This window comes from Peromyscus leucopus, chromosome 8b, assembly GCF_004664715.2.
Source record: "Peromyscus leucopus breed LL Stock chromosome 8b, UCI_PerLeu_2.1, whole genome shotgun sequence".
Taxonomy (NCBI): Eukaryota; Metazoa; Chordata; class Mammalia; order Rodentia; family Cricetidae; genus Peromyscus; species Peromyscus leucopus.
The window spans coordinates 10,621,301-10,639,488 of NC_051086.1; the positions used below are offsets into that span (position 1 = coordinate 10,621,301).

The 18,188-nt window shown below is 44.2% G+C and overlaps 1 protein-coding gene across 16 annotated transcripts in view; it reads right to left on the reverse strand.

Annotated features, from left to right (window-relative positions):
- Nucleotides 1-18,188, reverse strand: part of Tenm2 (teneurin transmembrane protein 2) — a 1,236,692-nt gene that overhangs the window by 124,811 nt on the left and 1,093,693 nt on the right. For 14 of the 16 annotated variants that reach the window (XM_028864303.2, XM_028864310.2, XM_028864309.2 and 11 more), the window contains 3 exons: nt 15,455-15,649; nt 10,097-10,297; nt 8,155-8,367 (listed from right to left, as the gene is read on the reverse strand). In XM_028864303.2, the coding sequence (XP_028720136.1) occupies nt 8,155-8,367; nt 10,097-10,297; nt 15,455-15,649 (609 nt within the window). The remainder of the gene's footprint in view (nt 1-8,154; nt 8,368-10,096; nt 10,298-15,454; nt 15,650-18,188) is intronic. The other 2 variants (XM_028864308.2, XM_028864311.2) reach the window with 2 other exon arrangements.

Here is an 18,188-nt window from a genome sequence, read left to right on the forward strand (position 1 = left end):
CTTTTTATAAGAATGCCAAGGGGTGGGGCAAAAGACCTCCCTTTTGCTAGATCAAAGCATACCACATAGCCCAAGTGCTGACCCTTCCACACACCTGGTAACTATGCCCGTGGTTAAGCCATCCCCTTACAGAGCCCTGTTGGGTAAAGCAAGCTCAGATCTCACTAGGAAACCTCTGTGGGCCCCCACAAATGAGATGCAGAACAAACCTTTGTTTGGGGAATGAATGGAGGGGGTGTTGGTTGTGATATGTCACTAACTTCTTGATGGGTTTGGAGGAAGATTTGTGGAAGGGTAGCTAAAGATGGGAGAATCAGAATCCTTCCTTGCCCTTCAATTTATGCTACATAGGTGCCAGGCAACAGTAGCAGTCATGATGACTTTAGCTCATGTCCACAGGGGTCTAACATCAGACTGAGCACAGTGCCACACAGACTCTTCATCCAGCCCAAGGAAGGATGTGCTACTAGCACTCCGCATCTTACAGACAATGAAACAGAGGTCCATCAAAGCTAAGAGCTGCCGGGATTTGAGTGTAAGCAGGCCTACACAAAAGCCATGTCCTTCAGCGCTTCCTTAGTAAGCTTGCATTTCTCCCAGTCCAGGGAAAATGGGAGGAGACAGATGGACTTCTGCTTTAATATTTTCTATTGGAATACAAATATAAATAGATGAAGTGGGGATAACTTTTCATCATAGGCAAGGAAACACCCCAACATCCACAGAGATAGATTTCCAGGCAAACTGGGCATGAACAGGAACCAAGGGGAGCAGATGAATGAAGAACTGTTAACCAAAAGCACCTGTTACTGCTCTCCATGCTTCAATTGCATGCCATCAGATGGGGCAACACTCATGGAGTCTAACCCTTTAATGCAAGGTCTTTTGTGTATGTTATGGGAATATATATTGAAAACCTGCCTTACAGCAGAGAAAAGGGCTTGATTGCATTTGAGTGGCCCATTCACACAAGTCTGTATCACATGCAATAAACCCTGGAAATGGACGGGTCCTTAGAGATCATCTTATTCAAGTATATTCTAAAGTCAGTCAATCACACAGTGCATTTGTGATATTTGCAATATCTGCACTGTTATTTACTTAATATTTTTCTTTAAATTTACTCAGGCCTAATATCGCTACCTTCTATCAGCACATCCCTAAGCAATAACACCCATGTAATCAGAGGTTTGATGTGGTAGTTATATTTTCCTGATACTTATTCTTAAGAGCTTCATATAACTATCCAACGAAGTGCATTTGCACCCAATGGACAGCATCTTGTGTTTAGATACAATGTCCTAGGAAGCAACTACATGTTCTAACATCTATGATATCACTAAGTGAGGAGAACAATATAACTCTATTATAATCTATGGACCACCATCATATATACATCCCTTGCTAATCACAATTTCATTGTGTCATTGATGAAACATTTCCTGCATGAAGACACCGAGGTTAGAGACTTTTGGTGACATGTTCTAGGGTGCATGAACTATATTTGTCACAGTCAAGCCTAGAATACAGATGTCCCCTTCACTGGCCAATGCATTTTCTATGATGCCATAAGGAATGAGTTATGAGAGAGAGAGAGAGAGAGAGAGAGAGAGAGAGAGAGAGAGAGAGAGAGATCTATCATAAATAGATCCTGGAATTCAACTCACGAGGCCTATCTTTCACTTTCCTTTCAAAGTCTTGAGGTGTAGTGCAGGTGTGCTGTAGTGTACGTGGTGAGAGATCCAAGAATCGCAGACTTGATTCTTTTTAAAACTCAGCTGCTGAGTACCCAGCACATACTAGGACAGTTTATTCTACTTTTCAACAGATCTTACATATGTTTGCTTTTGGGTGTGCAATCTTTCTGCTGGAACTCTCCCTGATGGGCTTATGCCCTGAGAGTGAACCATATTCAGTTCTTTCTTTGTGTGAAGTCTTGTGTCTTTCATCAGTGACACAATGAAATTGTGATTAACAATATGATGGTGGCCCCATAGGTTATAATAGAGTTAAATTGTCCTCCTCACTTAGTGATATCATAAATGTTCATGAGTCATATGTGTGTGGTGATGCTAGAGTAAGCAAACCCACTATTCTGTCGTTGGAATAGAAGTATAATAACTCTTATAATTTTGAATAGTACACAATCCTTGGTAATAAATGCCATTGTTACTGGTTTCTGTTATTGTGAAGCATGTTCCCACTTATTAAAACTGTTTACTATAAATGATGTTTTGTAGGCAGCAATATCTCTAGCTTTCCATAGCTTTCAGTTGCATTAGGAGGCCATATTGAATGACTGACCTAGGTCATCTGAGTTTGCACAAGAACTCTATCATGCATTGACAAAGTCATCTAACCATGCAGTTCTTGGATCAAGTCCCCACTACTAAGACATACATACTATTTTTGATGGGTCTGTACCTGCCACTCCTGGCTATAGGCTTAAATCCTGACCACTTCCTCTGAAACTGTCAGGAGGTGGTACAGAGGATGATCTGAGCTTCCCCAGAATCCCTCCCCTCCTCTCTTCTTGATAAGAAGCCATGTCACGATTAGATAGTACCAGATTGCATCGGAAAGCCCTTCCAGAAATGTTCTTCCTGGAAATCTGGAATAGCAACTCCTAACGTTAGGACAAAGCTGTGTCCACTGCATCGTTTTCCAGCTGATGCTGAAAGCCCTCCTTCAACAGCTAAGAAAGCCATCCCTGTCAGAGATGAGAATCTCATCGCGTGTAAAGCCATTATTTCTTGTTATTTTATTTTATATTTCCACAGTGACTTGAAAATGTGTCCTTGCCTCTTCTGCCTCCTACTTCTTATTCTGGGTTTAGATAGAAAACATAGACTTAGGGATCCAGGGTCAAAGAGAATGTCTGAGCATGTGACATTCCTAATGTGTGGTAGAAGGCTTACATTTGGCCAATTTGTGGGGGTGAAAATTACTGTTCTAAAAGTTTGCCTAGAATAGTAAGAGGTATAAAGGTTCAGGTTTTTACCAGAAGGAGGAAGAGAAGAGGAGGAGGAGGAGGAGGAGGAGGACCGCCACTATTCTGAAAATAGTTTCATTAAGAACACCTGGAGGATTTGGTTAATCCACAAATCAGATTATCAGCTGCTTTCATGGACATGGTGGTGAAGACAATTCCACAGAGTCATCTCCGCTTGACCTCACTGTTGTCACAAAAGCTCAATGTCCAAGGATAATAGCTACATTAAAAAAAGGGGGGGGTAATATCTACATCAGTTTCCCTAACTTGGCTGGAAGGCGGAATGAGATGCGGAGACAGCTGTCTTTGTGTGATGTTGGCTAATTTTAACAGTTGCTTTTTCTCTAAGCTTGTTCCCTATTGTTCTGAGACTTTCTCCCTCCTGGACTGTGACCCTGTCTCCTTCTGATGACAATCACTTAATCAGCACATCTCATTGTCGCCTGGATGGTTTTACCTTGGGTAAAGATTCATTATCCTTATTAACATCTCAAGAAACCTTTTCTTTCCCCAACCAATTAAAGAGGAAAAATAGAAGGGCCCAGTGCAATAGATGGAAAAGAAAACTCTTCTGACATGTGACACCAGCTCAGGTCACTCAGCCCCCTGTGGCCCTGAGAATCAAGTTGTCACAATTCTGAAACATGAACAGAGGTCAGGACCACAGAGGTAAAATACACAGGTTGGAATAACTATTGCACACGCTGCCCAAATCCTCAACAGCTCACCAGGTTTAGAAAGTACCAGTGTTGGTAGACTGAGTCCCTAGACTGTCACTTTGTGTTACTTGGCAGGGAAGGAGGCCTACATCCAGCAGAGGATCACAACAGTGCACTATCCACAGATACCTGCCCTTGTTTTCCTAGCAACAGGAATGCTGGCATCTCCTTGTATTTTCTCAACTGTTCTGCCTTTCAAACATACTAACACCCAGTTCACCTTTTTATTAGGTAAGAAATGCTTATCTGGGTTGACTATAGTTCAGGTGATTTGACCTAATAAAAATTCTATAGTTCCATCAAGCTGTGGTGTGATAGCCATTGGCTGGCCTTCTTATGTTAAATCCTTCATATTAATAAGGGGTGGTGGCAGGTGATAGGCAGGTGGCAGTTTATAGGAACAGAAATCCATTTTAAAATCACATTTAAGGAATAAACCTCCTCTAACCACACAATATGCCTTCTGATTTATTCATAGGAATAAACTGCACCTTACCCAAATAATGCTAATATATTCCAAAGATATACATGAAGTGTGGTGATTTAGATTCAAAGTCTATTCTTATCTATGCAGTTCTATAGATTTTAGACCTTATATTTAACTTGTTAGGAGCGAACATAAGACTCATTGTTGGGCAGATAATTTAGCTTTTACAGTTAACACCAACACATTATACCTTCGATTCAAATCTGTAGCAATAAAATTGCTAAATTTTAATAATTTAAATTAAATACACTAAATTTCCAAATAAAAATAATTTGGTTACAAATTTGGGAAATGCATTTGACCAAATATGGAGAGCCCCTGGGGCTTCCACTTGAATGACTTTTGGAAGTCTGTACTTTCAACGTCTCTTTCTTTTCTTCCCTCCTCATCTTATTGCTTCTTCAGTACAATAAATGCAACCTATAAAGGCTCATGTGAATTGTTCACTTGACTATTTGCAAGGACTCCCTTGAAACCGTCTCTCTACGACCTTCTGAAAACAGGCTGCAGACAACCTGAGCGCCCAACACCAGCCACCCACCAGCCTGCCTTACCCCACTGTTTACTGACCAGTGCCATTTCATTCTTATTTATTTTCTATCTTCAAAACATTGCATTTGAGGCTCTGTGTGGAAAGGACCTAAGTTCTTCTCTTTCTTCCGACTGTCAGTCTCCCTGAGGAGGAGGGCTGATTCTGGGCTTGTAAATTGTGGCATTTACTTTAAATGAAATGACAGGGATGTCTGTTTAAACTAAAAGACTAAAACTCCATGAAGCAGCTCCAGGGGCCAGTAGCTGGAAAGCTTGAGAAGTAATTATGCATGGATGATCCTCTCCCCCAGCTTTCCAGTAGTGAATCTCACAACTAAGGGACATTTGCTGTTTTTGAGAAAACACAGAGCAGGAAACATGGAAGAGACAGCACAGGTCCTATTAACCAAGCTGGGGAGCCCTGATTTCTCCCAAGAAAAAGCTTTGGCAATCACAGTCTTAACAACTTCCTTAGAACAGACTCTTCCATCACTGGCTGTCCTAATTCAGAACCAGGGACTTGCCTGTACCAGCATCTCTTCCCTCTTGAAGGGCCACACTGCATATAAATTGGCACTTCCTTGACATCCCTCAAGAACTCCTGGGTGTCAGATCACAGAGATGTGAAACTTGAGCCGAATGCTTCAAGTAGTGGAGACACCCTTTGCTCGGTCATCGCACCCAAGGGCCCGCTTGTCTGAAGTGCCTGAGCTCTCCTGCTCGCCACGACCTCACTGTCCTCCCAGAGATCAAAGCTGCCATTGGTCCATTTCTTGTTCAAAGGCTCCAGAGACATCTCTCTCGGCTCCTGTGTCTGGTCTTCCCTCACGCCTAGTCTGTGGGTTCTCCCCCTTTTCCTTTGGCCGTAAGATCTGTCAAGCCACCCTTGGTGGTGTCTCCTCCTCACAAGGACGTCCACCTGCCTTTCTTTTCACCTTTCTCTTCATCTAGTCTCAGGCAATTTTCTCATTTTGAGTTTAGTTACTTTTTGTTAAAGGGCCAGATAACAATTAGTTTTATGGGTTTTTATCCTCTATTGTGATTGCTCAATGCTGAGGTGTATCTGGCAACTAGCAAGATGCCAAAGAACTGGTGTGGTTGTCCTCTACCAATGCTCTGTGTGTGGACACTGAAATTTGAATTTCATAGAATTGTCAAATGTCAGAAAAAAAATTTTTTTTTCTTTTTTTGCTGTATTTCTATCAAGGCTTCAAAACTGTCAGAAACAGGTCTTTGTTAGCAAGCCATAGAAAAACCTGGAAGCAGGCCAGGTTTATCCCTTTGGCTACAGCTGGCCAGCACCTGCCCTAGGGTCTACCTGCTCTTCCCTCTTGTGAACTATTTCCAGACCCCCCAAAAAAAAAAATTAATAGGTCACAACAGGAGTGAGAGCCAATAGGCCCCACTCTGGAGACACTATCCCTGCCCTTTTCTTCCTAGACAGGGAAAGGGGGAGCCAAAGTTGAAGTATATGAATTGAGAGATGTGGGATCATTTACTTTAGGGGTTTTGATTGGCAAGAGCTTTCTGGAAGCAGGGAATAGGGACAACAGAGATATGAAGGTGGGGAGAAATTTTTATTTAAACCACACCAGGCATGCAGAAGCACATCTAAAACCCCTGAAGAGTGGAAGCCACTGTACGGACTGTCTTGGTCTTGGGCTGTGCACATCCCTCCCCTGAAAGTCTGGTGAATTGTCCCTCAGCCTCTGCAGGGAGCTGAGTTGAGATGAGTGGCCGCAGGGGATGCAGGACCTGGAGCATCATTGAGAGATTGCAATAACAATTCACTGCCAACGGACTGTCCCAGCAGGGTCCCAGTGCCATGGTCATGGCCCTGATTGGCATGCTGCCCTTCAGGTGGCCAATTAGATGGAACGGAGGGAGATTGAATGCAGAATCAGTTCACTTCATCTCTGTTTAACTGCCCGAATGAACAGCATGGGAAACTGAGTCTGACCTCATCAGTCAGCCCTGTGCAAGAGCCTCTCCTTGTCTCTCATTCTAGATGGCCAAGTTGGGCTTTGGGGCTAGGACAGAGGACAGGCTTCCACACTCAGGTTCGAATCAAAGGAACTGGAAGTGGGAAGGCCGTTGCTCGGTTGGAACTCCCCTGCAGGGTCTATGCAGCCTAGAAGGTTATCAAGGCTGGTGTGGAGGAGCCCTACAGCAGACTTAGAAAAGCAACAAAAGCAAAAACTGGAGGGGAAAAAAGGGTTCGGTGGATTACCTTGGAATCCTAACTCTCTGAGAAGAAAAAAAAGTACCCGCTTCCAATCCTCCATCAAAGAGATAATTAGACACATTCAGAGCAGCCTGTGCTTTCCCGGGCAAAAAGAATGGAAAAACAAATACAAAATGACAAAAACAAAACAAACAAACCAACAAACAAACTCCCCCCCAAAACAAAACAAAGCAAAACAAAACAACAAACATCAAAAAACAAACAAACAAAAAACCAAAATAACAAAAACAAATAACCCACCCAAAACTTCAAAACCATTATGTATTTATATTTTGGGAGATGGGGTCATAATATATAGTTCAAGTTGACTTCAAACTAAAGATCCTCCTATTTCAGCTCTTGAATGCTGGGATCATAGAGTGTGCCTCTGTACTGGTCCTTAAAATGGTCACTTTGTAACAAAGAACAGGCCTTTACCATTTTTATTTAAAGGGGTGGTAAGCAGGGGAGGTATTTGAGACAGAGTTTCTCTGTGTAGCCCTGGCTGTCCTGGAACTCACTCTGCAGACTGCTGGCCTCCAACTCAGAGATCTGCCTGCTTCTGCCGCCCAAGTGCTGGGACTAAATGCGTGTGCCACCACTCCTGGCTCACAAATACTCTTGGTTAAGCAGTTCTTATGTGAGCGGTAGCTGAGTGGAGAATGAAGCGGGCCCAGAGGTGGAGCCACGCTCTAGTGGCAGTGACCTTGGGGACGCTCAGGAGTCAACTACCGGGCTGAGTGAGCAAGAAGATGCTTAGATCTCTGGCAGTTGTGCCTGGTTATCCGAGGACCTGGACGGCTTGTGTACACCAAAAACGCTCCCACAAACAGGTTCGCAGTGGTACCAGCGCCAGGGATTCTGGGATGCGGCCAACGAGAGCAGGGAACAAGGGCGTAGCCTTATCAGCTGCAGGCACTGATAGTTTCCCATGCGTGTGCATTCCTCCCTCCCCAAGGATGAGTGCTTCGGATAAGGTGTCTTATCTGATTGGGTCTCTTCCCACCCCAAAATGCAATCCTGCCAAGAAGGGAAAGGCTTTTCCAATGGTGGAGCCTCGCTTTCCCCTTTCCCTGACCCCACGGAGATTTGGAGAGGCAGTGGGATGCTGGAGGGCACATGTGTCCCTGAGGGAACAGCCAGTTGCAATGCGCGACCGTCACTATCGATCTACGATTTATGAAAATAAAGCAATATGTGCCTGTTTCGGTGCCTGCCGTTTGCCTACCAATGGTGCAGTGTTCACCATTCCAGCCCTCTCGGCATTCACATTTGCCATCTTTACAGGTCCCGTGCTCAATGCAGCGGGGGTGGCACACGCGCTGGTCACAAGCCGCGCCTGTCCAGCCCTCTTCACAGCGGCAGGCTCCCCCGATGCAGACGCCGTGAGTGCCACAGTCTACTGAGCACACTTCTGGAAGAAAAACAATGATTACAGCTCAACACCACAGCGGGGTGAAGTCCTTCATGGAAGCCAGACCACACACATGGCTCGAGCCGGAGCCGGCCTGAGGCCCAGCAGCCCTAGCGTCTTTGCAGGTTTGTCTCTCCCGCATTGGCTGGGGAGTCATTTTGCTACTTTCAATTTATTTATTTATTTATTTTTTCTTCATCTAGAGCAGTGGTCCTCAACTTGTGGCTACTGGGCCAGCAGCATTGCCATCACCTGGGAACTTGTCAGAAATGGAAAGAAATGCCAATCCTTGTGCTCAGGTTGGATCAACTAGATGTATTGTCGGGAGCTGGACTCACCAATTCACTCTCACAAGCCCCCTGGGTGGTTTGGATACCCGCTGGAGCGTGGCAACAGCTCTTCTAGATACTGAGACCATTTGAGAGGAGGTCGGGCAGTGGCTGCTGCTTAGTGAAGCTGACCAGGAGGTACACCCCATGCAAAAGAACTATCTGGTGGATTCTGGCTCCCTAGTCAGCTGGGGGAGTCTGAACTGACCAAGCCACTGAAGCCTGCTGGGGTCCATGCTGCTCCATTCCTCACAATGCCTGTAGACCTACAGGTTCCCCAGTTCAGCACTCTGCGGCAAAGATAAACCCTGAAAATTACGCTGCACTTGCACAGCCTCTTTCTCAAAGGAGCTCAAAGTCTTTTGTGGGGGGAGTGGGGGAGGAGACAGACAGACAGATATTCACGCTGGCGTTCCAAACCCATCACGCGAGGACAAGCACGTGCCAGACATTCATCCTTACAACAGCCCACTGAGGGAGGCATGGCTCGTCATGCCAAGGGAAGGGAGACCAGGCCGGGATGGGCAGTGACTTGCCCAAAGTCACAGCGTGTCTGCAGTGTAACTGGGGCTTGGGGCTGGGACCCTGCGTCTCCCCCACCCTCTGCAGAACTTTGCCAGGACCACCAGCAGATGAAGCCAGAGGTGAGGGGGCCGACTCCCTTCCTTTTTTTTTTTTGGAATGAAAGATTCATTACTTTCCTCATTGCAGGCAAAGCTTCACATCTCTCCCTTTATGATTGTCACGGCAAGCTGACAAGCTGTCTCAGCACCCCGAGGAAGGGGGCGACATGATGATGGCTTGCTTGGATAGGCACTCGTCAGTGAACAGAACCTTTCTTGGGAAGGGGTTGGGACCGGCTTGAACTGTTGAACTGTTCCATTTTTTTTTTTTTTTTAAGGTCACTTGGGAAGTAAGACACATACTCTTAATTTTAGGAAAATAAAGTGTACAGCATAACTTCATTATTTCCCTGTCACTGGAGAACTGCAGAGCTTTATAACATGTTCACACGACACCCCGAGGGAGCCTCTTTTCTGTTTTATAGGACATTCTATTCTGTTTGTCTAGGACTGAATTGTTCTGTGTTGTTTTCTGCTACCTTTAGGGAGTGTACATAAGAAAGCCTATAATGCAAGCAGAAGCATCCCTCCTGAGCCCGTCATCCATTTGTGGTGACGGGACCACAGAGGGACAGGAACCAACACAATCATTTGATTGTTCTTTTCATTCGCAAAGACCACAAACTCCATGGCTAAGGAGACGAGTGAGAAAGGTACTGTAGGACTGACCAAAATCCCTCTTATCCCACGTGTAACGACGAGATTTCCATCCAGCCAGAATGTGATGCAACACAAGGTTCGAGTATGGGAAAGTGAGGAGACGATCTCTTGGCTTACCAACGGAGCAGTCGGGACCCATCCAGTTCGGATCACAGCTGCAGAGGCCGGAGTCAGGGAGGTAAGTGCCATGCCCACTGCACTGGTCTGGGCACTGAACCCTTGCCAGCTCACAGTTGAGACCACCCCAGCCAGGGCTGCATAAACACTCTCCATGCACACAGACACCATGGCTGGAACAGGTGGGATCCAAGCAGTCGACTGAAACAAGAGAAGAAACACCGATCAGTCATGAAGAAGGGGCCACCAAGGCCCTGACCCCTTCCCACACAAGCAAATGAAGGTGTCTACATATTACTCAGGTGGTCCCTTGGCAGCCATAAAAAAAAGGATTTTTATGTTGGAATACCAAATCTCAAAATGTAAAGAAGATACAGGAGATGTAAGGGAATTCCTTAGGCACAGTCAGCTCTAGATCCTTCACAGCTAGGAAGGTACACCATCATACTTTTCGATTGCTGGACTTTCTAACCTTCAACCTTGGCTGATCCACAGCAGGATCAGGGAATACATGTGGTGTCTTCTGCATGTATAGCCAAGCCTGATTACCCTTGCTCTAAGAGAAGGCTGAGAGGCTCATTCTAACCTCATGAGACCTTGATTTCAAAACGAGAACAAAAGATTAAAAAGAAAACCCATGAAACTCGTAAATGAGTCGCTCTCCTAATTGTTTCACTTAGGCTAAGTTTAGAATTAGTGTCTCTCTCTGAGCACACACCTGTTGAGGGGGTGAGTGAGGCTGCATGGTGCAAGGAGGTGAAGTTGGGTGTGTAACTCAGGTGGTCCTGAGTAGTGTGGATGGGCCAGTGTTTTCAACCATAACAATGGCCCTCCCCAAGACTGTCTACTGGGCAGGTTAATAGTAGAGTCCATGTATTATTGCCCCTGTGTGTTTTGTAGTCTGATTCCTTGGCCATTCTCAAGATCTGAGTGGCTACACATCAGATGGAATTTGGAAATAATCACTCCAGAATCAAGCCAAAGCAAGGACAAGTTGCTAGGGGCAGTTACTGAGAATAGGAGCTTTAATATGGGGATATGATCTCAAAGCTTAGATCTCTATCAGTCTGCATGCTAAGATAGATAGGTGTTTCAACAGACGGACTGGCTTCCTCAGAGGGTCCCAGGGATGGCTCCCATGGCATGTAGAGAAGAAAGTTTGGTATAATGTGGGTTAACATGGGGCATGAGACTTTCACAGAGGGCTCAGTTGTTGCTTTGTGGAACTCTGTCTTCTTTATTGAGAGAGACAAGTTTTTCTATGATTTGAAATCAGGCCTATTGGGCCACACTGAATGGTTACTTCTATTGTCTCCTGGGGGTAAGACAGAGACAAATGAAGACTAATTTCAATTCTTCACTTGTAACTTTTTGGGGCCATTCAGGCAATAATTCAATGTCTTTGTGTATTTGTGCCACTTTGTGGTTCAAATCCTCAGAGGATACCTTGTCCTCTCTCCTTGCCTCATGTCAAGATGGAAATTTGCAAGACTTTTGGCCCCTTAGTCATGAGATGGCCACTCTAGATAAGAGTGCTTGCTCTATTGTCAATGTTGGGTGCCTTCTTCCTTTCTTATTTAAGTACAATATGATGGTTCTGTAAGTTTTAATACTGACAATACATTGACTCTAAATATGACATCATTGAAAGAATCTGTGTCATAAACTCTAGTCCTTAGGGAGTCAGACCAGAAGACTATGAATTGATTAGAAATCACAATGTCCCATAAAGCTCTCAAGGAAGATCTCTCTCTTGAGGGAAAACCAATTTTCCGTATTAAGAGAATTCTGTTTGGATTTTCTCAGGAAGATATCATTTATGGAAGTCAGTTCCAAATTGTTTGAGTCATGGGGAAAACAGTGACTTTTTCTTCACCCAGAAAGGTGAATTTCAGTGATCTATTATTAGTTATTAATGTTCATAGTATTACTTAAAATTGTTACAGTTGCTTTAGAATGGAATCCATATGGTTGGAGGAATTGAACTCTGGGTGATGCAAACCCTTTGATACCTTCAAATTGGTTCCACATGGGGTGGGGGGCACATCTGTATATAAGTTTGAAATGAGGTTTAAATACATAAAAGACATTTATGAAGGAGTTATGTGCTAGTTACAGTGTTTCCAACCTGGCATGGGTGAGGGTGCACGCTGTGTTTACAATTTACGTAGGAACAAATGACAGACTGCCATAAGCATGTGTCATTAGCAAAGTAGATGTCCAGGGCCGATTAGAAAGAGATATGGTGCCGTTCTCTCTCTCTTTATCCTTCTTCTACCTTTTCAACACAGCATTTTGCTATATATCGCAAGCAGGACTAGGACTTACTATATAGCCCTGGCTAGCCTTACATTTGTGATCTTTCTGTTTCAGTCTCCCAAGTCCTGGTATTTCTAGTGTGTACCACCACATCTAGCTGGTATTATTTTTTGTTTTGGGAATAATATGTTTTTAGCATTGGCAATATGTGAACTTATTCATCCTGAACCAATAATGTTCATATTCTTCTCCTAAAGGAGATCTTGCAGTTTAGTTTTTTTTTAAAAATGATGTTCCCATTTCTAATAAGCCAAAATCAAAATACCCATAAAATACACTGTATATTATTGCCTAAAAATGCTGGGTCTATAATTAATCATTTAAAGTGTTTGGTGAGATAAACATATAAAATATTTTAAAAATGTATCACAATCTTTTCCTTAAAAGGATGAAATAAGAAAACATAAGATAATAAGAAAACTCAAGAGATAATGAAAGTAGATGCACAGAGAAAGAGAGATATGAGAGAGAGAGAGAGAGAGAGAGAGAGAGAGAGAGAGAGAGAGAGGAGATTTTTCTGACAGAAATATATATATTTCTGGCTTTCTTTGTCTTGAATTATGGTAAGAAGAACAGAGGAAAATCCACTGAGATTTATTACCTCAGTACTAGAATGTCATCAAAAGGCCATTTATAGTGTCTAGAAATACGAGCCAACATTTTCTCTGGTCAGTGGTATCAGTAAATATGCCCTTGGTGCTCTGTGATTACAGTGGCTGATGGAATAACCAAATCTAAACCTTTAAGGGAAATGGTTTTACAATAAATTTTAAATTTGGTTCCAATTCCATCAGATGGTCTTTTGGCCATGTTTTTAGAGTCTTTAACAGGCAGGAGAGCCTCTGTGGTTTTATGAAGTTTTATAAATAGACACAGTTGTACTTAGAAGGAGGACATTGGTCTTGCTCAGTTAAGTATCCTGTCCCTTGAAACACCAGTTCCTGAAGGCTGGAATTAGCACTCATTTGGTCTGGGGTCCTCTGTAGGTTTTGACAAAACGGGTTGTGAATGCAGTTTCTATCCCCAAGGATGGAAAAGGAGGTCAAAGGAGGCTTTACAAACAATATGTACTACGAACCCCCGAAGAACCATGAATTACATTTATGAAGTTAAATGTCATTGAAAAATGACTCAACCATGAAACTGACATAAAAACATGGCTGACTTAAACTAGCCTGTCAGTTCCCCTCTCCTTCCCACTTCCCCAGACATCATCCTGCTGTAGCTCAAGAAGACATTCTTTCATTTTCTTGCACACATTTGTTAATAGTACAACAATGTTTATGCAGCAAAAACAGAGGAGGGTAACTATTGATTCCCTTGCCATTTCAGGTAAAGCATTCAAACATTATGACTGTGATGAATAGCAGAAATAACAAAGCTAAATGGAAGAAAAAGTGCTGACTCAGGTGTTCTGGTTCCATTTCCTCTTCTGAAAACAGCGTATGCATCACCTCTGTCCATTCTTTTTGGGTAGCAGAGATCGATAGGGGAGATCTCATCCTTCTACAACACTCCACGTGGTTTACTAGTTTCATGGGATGGTTGATTCGCTCTGAACATTTACATAAGACTGCCTGGGAGAGTAAGAAAGTCTAGGAACTAGTGAACATTCCATTAATATATATCATCTTTCCTGGAGAGAAGAAAAAAAAATACCCAAAGACTGGCAACACCCTGTCCCGGTACTTAGCTACTGCCCAGCAGTATATGCAGAAGGTTGTCTGAACCTTCGCTGTCATAGTATTGACCTCTCCCATGTTTTCAGCAAATGCAGCCTTGCCTCCCGTAATCTGTTCATCGTCAGGCACTTGAACCTTTCCAGCAGGGTTATTAAATCAGTATTTCCTCCATCCCAACTCCCAGTTTGGTTTTATGGTATAAAACACAGGGAGGCTGCCTTTCATAATAGAGGGGGGAAATGCATAGTGAATGGAGCAAGGGGAGACCTGGGGGTCAGACTTCTGGGTGACATTAAGGGTATTACTGCTGACATATTGAAAACTTGTCGAAGAATAAAGTCGTAGAAGCTGCCTCTTCTGAGGCCACAGTTGTAGACACACTGGAGTAAGGGGTCTTCTAAGGGAGGCCTGCTGGGTATATCTACGGATAAGGCAATGTGACGGAAGTGGAGGAGGGCTGCTCTGAGTCATAGGCCTTCCCTAGCTGCATAGCTTTGTTGCTCTGATTTCTTTGATTCTCTGTTTGCTGTAGGCGGGATCTCAGAAGGACCCACATACGTACAGTCTTTCAAGCCTGTCTGCTCTCCAAGGGCAAGAGGTTTTGTTGAAATATTTACAGAGATGTGCATGGGCCTAAGAATACCAAGAAGAAAGAAGCCCAATCATAAGAACACCAAGAAGCCAGCTTTGAGGGTGAGAGGGGGCGCTTAGGAATCCTGCTTTCCTTTCTCTAGATAGTTCCAGAAATTCTCAATTAGAGGACTTTAAATGAAGCAGAAGAAAAGAGGGCATTAGATCTGGAGAGGGGGCCTGGCAGGATGGCACAGCAGGTAAGGCTGCTTACTACCGAGGCTGAGGACGCAAGATCAATCCCCAAAGCCTACATGGTAGATGAAGAGAGACAACTCCTGTAAGCTGCACTCTGACCACCACACGTGTGTTGTATGCATGAGTTGAGAGAGAGTGTATGCACATGCACACACACACACACACAAATAAATGTTTTCCAAAAGATCTGGAGAAGAGAGGGAAGGAGAAGGAAGAGTACAGGGAAAGAGTACAGACAGACAGACAGAGGCAGAGAGTAAAAGAAAGAGAAAACTCAAGGAGGAAGAGAAAAGTAGCTACTGTCTGTCAAGCAGAATAAAACAAAACATTCTTTCCAGAACCATCTCTGTAGGCCTTTCCTAGTCTACAACTAAAGAAGTTGACCACAGCCCAGGGGTTTGAAATTTTGGGTGCAAAACACCAAGTGAGGTTTTCTTGGCAATCCAAGGAGCCCAGTCCCGGACTCTCTGGCCAAGGTCAAGCCCTGCAGAGCTCTCCAGCAGCTGACCTGCCGACTCCCAGCGCTTACCTTCCTCACAGTGCTCCCCCTTGTAGCCAGCAGCACACACACAATTCCCATCAATGCAGGAGCCGTGGCCCCCACAGGAAGGATCGATGCACTGGTTCATAGGCACATCACACTCGGCACCCTTCCAGCCGCTGTAGCACTGACATGTTCCTTTGGAGTACTGTCCATTCCCACTGCACAGGACGGGGCAGGCAGCTGTAAAACCAAAGATAGAACACCAGGTCACAGGGGATCGACATCTGAAGGGCCGTGTCTGTCTGGTGCCGCAGCTTTGCATACAATCTTGTAGGCTGAGGACTTAGCCACAGAGGTGTGTCGTCGTCACCTTCAAATACAAAACAACAGAAACGCCATGGCTGTCAGCGGCTCCTGACCATGTGTGGCCAGGCACAGCAGAGGATACTTTGCGCCTTTCCTGACTGAATGGTCAGAACCACCCTGTGAGGGGCAGCTATGATCAGGATCCCCCCCCCCCCCCATGCACTGGAGGCTCAGGCTGGTGATCTTATCACAAGGCTCACAAGCAGGGCCCAGCTGGAACCCAGGTGAACACACGCCACAGCTGTGCTCTTAGAGAAGCATTCTGTTATAGATGCTATGGCACTGGGTGTCTGGGTGTATTTTACTTATTATTTTATCCTCAGATAAGTTGACTCCTGTTCTGGACACATTTGAGTCAATGAATCTCTCTCTGCCTTAGTTTATTATCGGTACCATGAAGAAATAAGTGTATCTATTTCAAAGGAGAACACATGGATTAAATTAGGAAGATAAAACAAACCTGACTTATTAAAAACAAGAGAAGGATCAAGGCAGGCCCAAAGCATGCCATCTGGAACAATCCCCACCTCTTGCCTTTGCTTATGGGATGAATGTTCAAAAGTCTGTGGGGATTGTCTGGAATTCCATTACTTCTACTGCTGGGGATGTCACTCTGTATGCTGTGAATGTGTTGCTCTGATTGATTGATAAATAAAACGCTGATTGGTCAGTAGTCAGGTAGGAAGTATAGTATAGGCGGGGATAAGGAGAGAGGAGAATTCTGGGAAGTGGAAGGCTGAGTCAGGAGACGCGGCCAGCCACTGCATCCATGAGAAGTAAGATGTAAAGATATCGGTAAGCCTCGAGCCACATGGCAAGATATAGATATATAGAAATGGGTTAATTTAAGATATAAAACTAGATAGCAAGAAGCCTGCCATGGCTGTACAGTTTATAAGTAACATAAGTCTCTGTTTGTTTACTTGGGTCTGAGCGGCTGCAGAAGCCTGGTGGACACAGGAAAACTCCAGCTACACTTTACTAAGTTGGCCTCAATTGCACCACTTCTCAGTTCCAGAGTTTATTTACAAGGGGCTTTTAGTGTGCTCCTTTAGGCTTTAGACTTGTCCTGTTGTCAGTGATTTGCAATGAGCCTGCATTTCCAACCTGTCTTTTAAATAGAATGTTTCTCTAGCTGCCCCAGTTACAGCACACAACTTCAGGAAGAGACCTTCAGATATGACCCATGTAGGTGTTTCAGTGGCTACTGGTGCTGTCTGTGATTCTGAGCCCAGGTTCTGAGAATTCTTCATGGATGGTGCATACATACAAAACCATTCCCTGAGCAGACTGTGTTGTCAGTCCGATCACTACTTAATCCACTGCCCACCCTGCTTTACTCATCCTTTCTGTGATCATGGTACTGTCATTAACTTCCCTCTGTGAGTGTCTGACTTTCTGGGGACATGATAACCTTCTTGCGGACAGGCACAGTGCTTACCAAAGATGATTTCCTGTCAATGCTGAGTTCTATAATGCTGACTGGCTTGGGTAAAAACTTCTGCATTCTTGATATCTGAGGGTTTATGGGAAAGCACCAAGGAGTATTTATGAAAGACAGAGAAAGAGCAATGCCTCAAATAGGCCTCACGTTGCAAACACAATGGATTTCCCCCCTCAATTTCAAACTGATTTGAAATAAAACATCTCAACAGTTGGCATATGATGGATGAGATATTATCTTCCCAAATACTTTATAAGAGGGCATTTGTAGAAAGTGTTGGGGATATTATTTCCAAAATTCTTATCCTTATGAAGTATCTAGAGAGGAATGAGTTCAAATGACATCAAAGGCACATATTGAATTCAGATAAACCTTTTAGATAGCGGAGGGTGCATGCTTCTAACACATAGGATGTTAAGCAGGGGATTCTGTAGTTACTAGAGATACTGATTGTCCTGGAGGGTAGAGAAAAGAGCTTGGAACACCAAATAGGGACTGTGCAAATGTGAACTAGCAAGAGAAATGATGTACTTCCTTGAGGTCTTGAGAGGTCTGGAGACAAAGTAAGTTTGTTCCATGTCAGTTCATCCTAGCTCAAGGTGAGAAATGCAAATGTATTCAAGCAGATTAGGATCCCCTCTTTTGTGACTCTGCAGACATCATTAATGGATCATGGTATCTTCTGAGCCTAGAAAGAGCCTGAAAACCATCTTAATGCCCAGGCTAAGACCTGCAAGGAGGGTGAGTTGGCATTCAAGAGAAAAACCTACTTGCCATTTCTGATCTGGGTCACATGGAAAGATCTCCAGAAGGAAGACTAGAATATGCATCGTTTCTCACCCCAGTTCCACCCTCATGCTCGAAATAAGCAGCAGAGAGAAATGCATCTATACAATGTTTAGCCTTCCAAGACTGTTTCTGATCTGCATATTGTATATTTGGATGGGCTACCTGGATAGAAGACAAGAC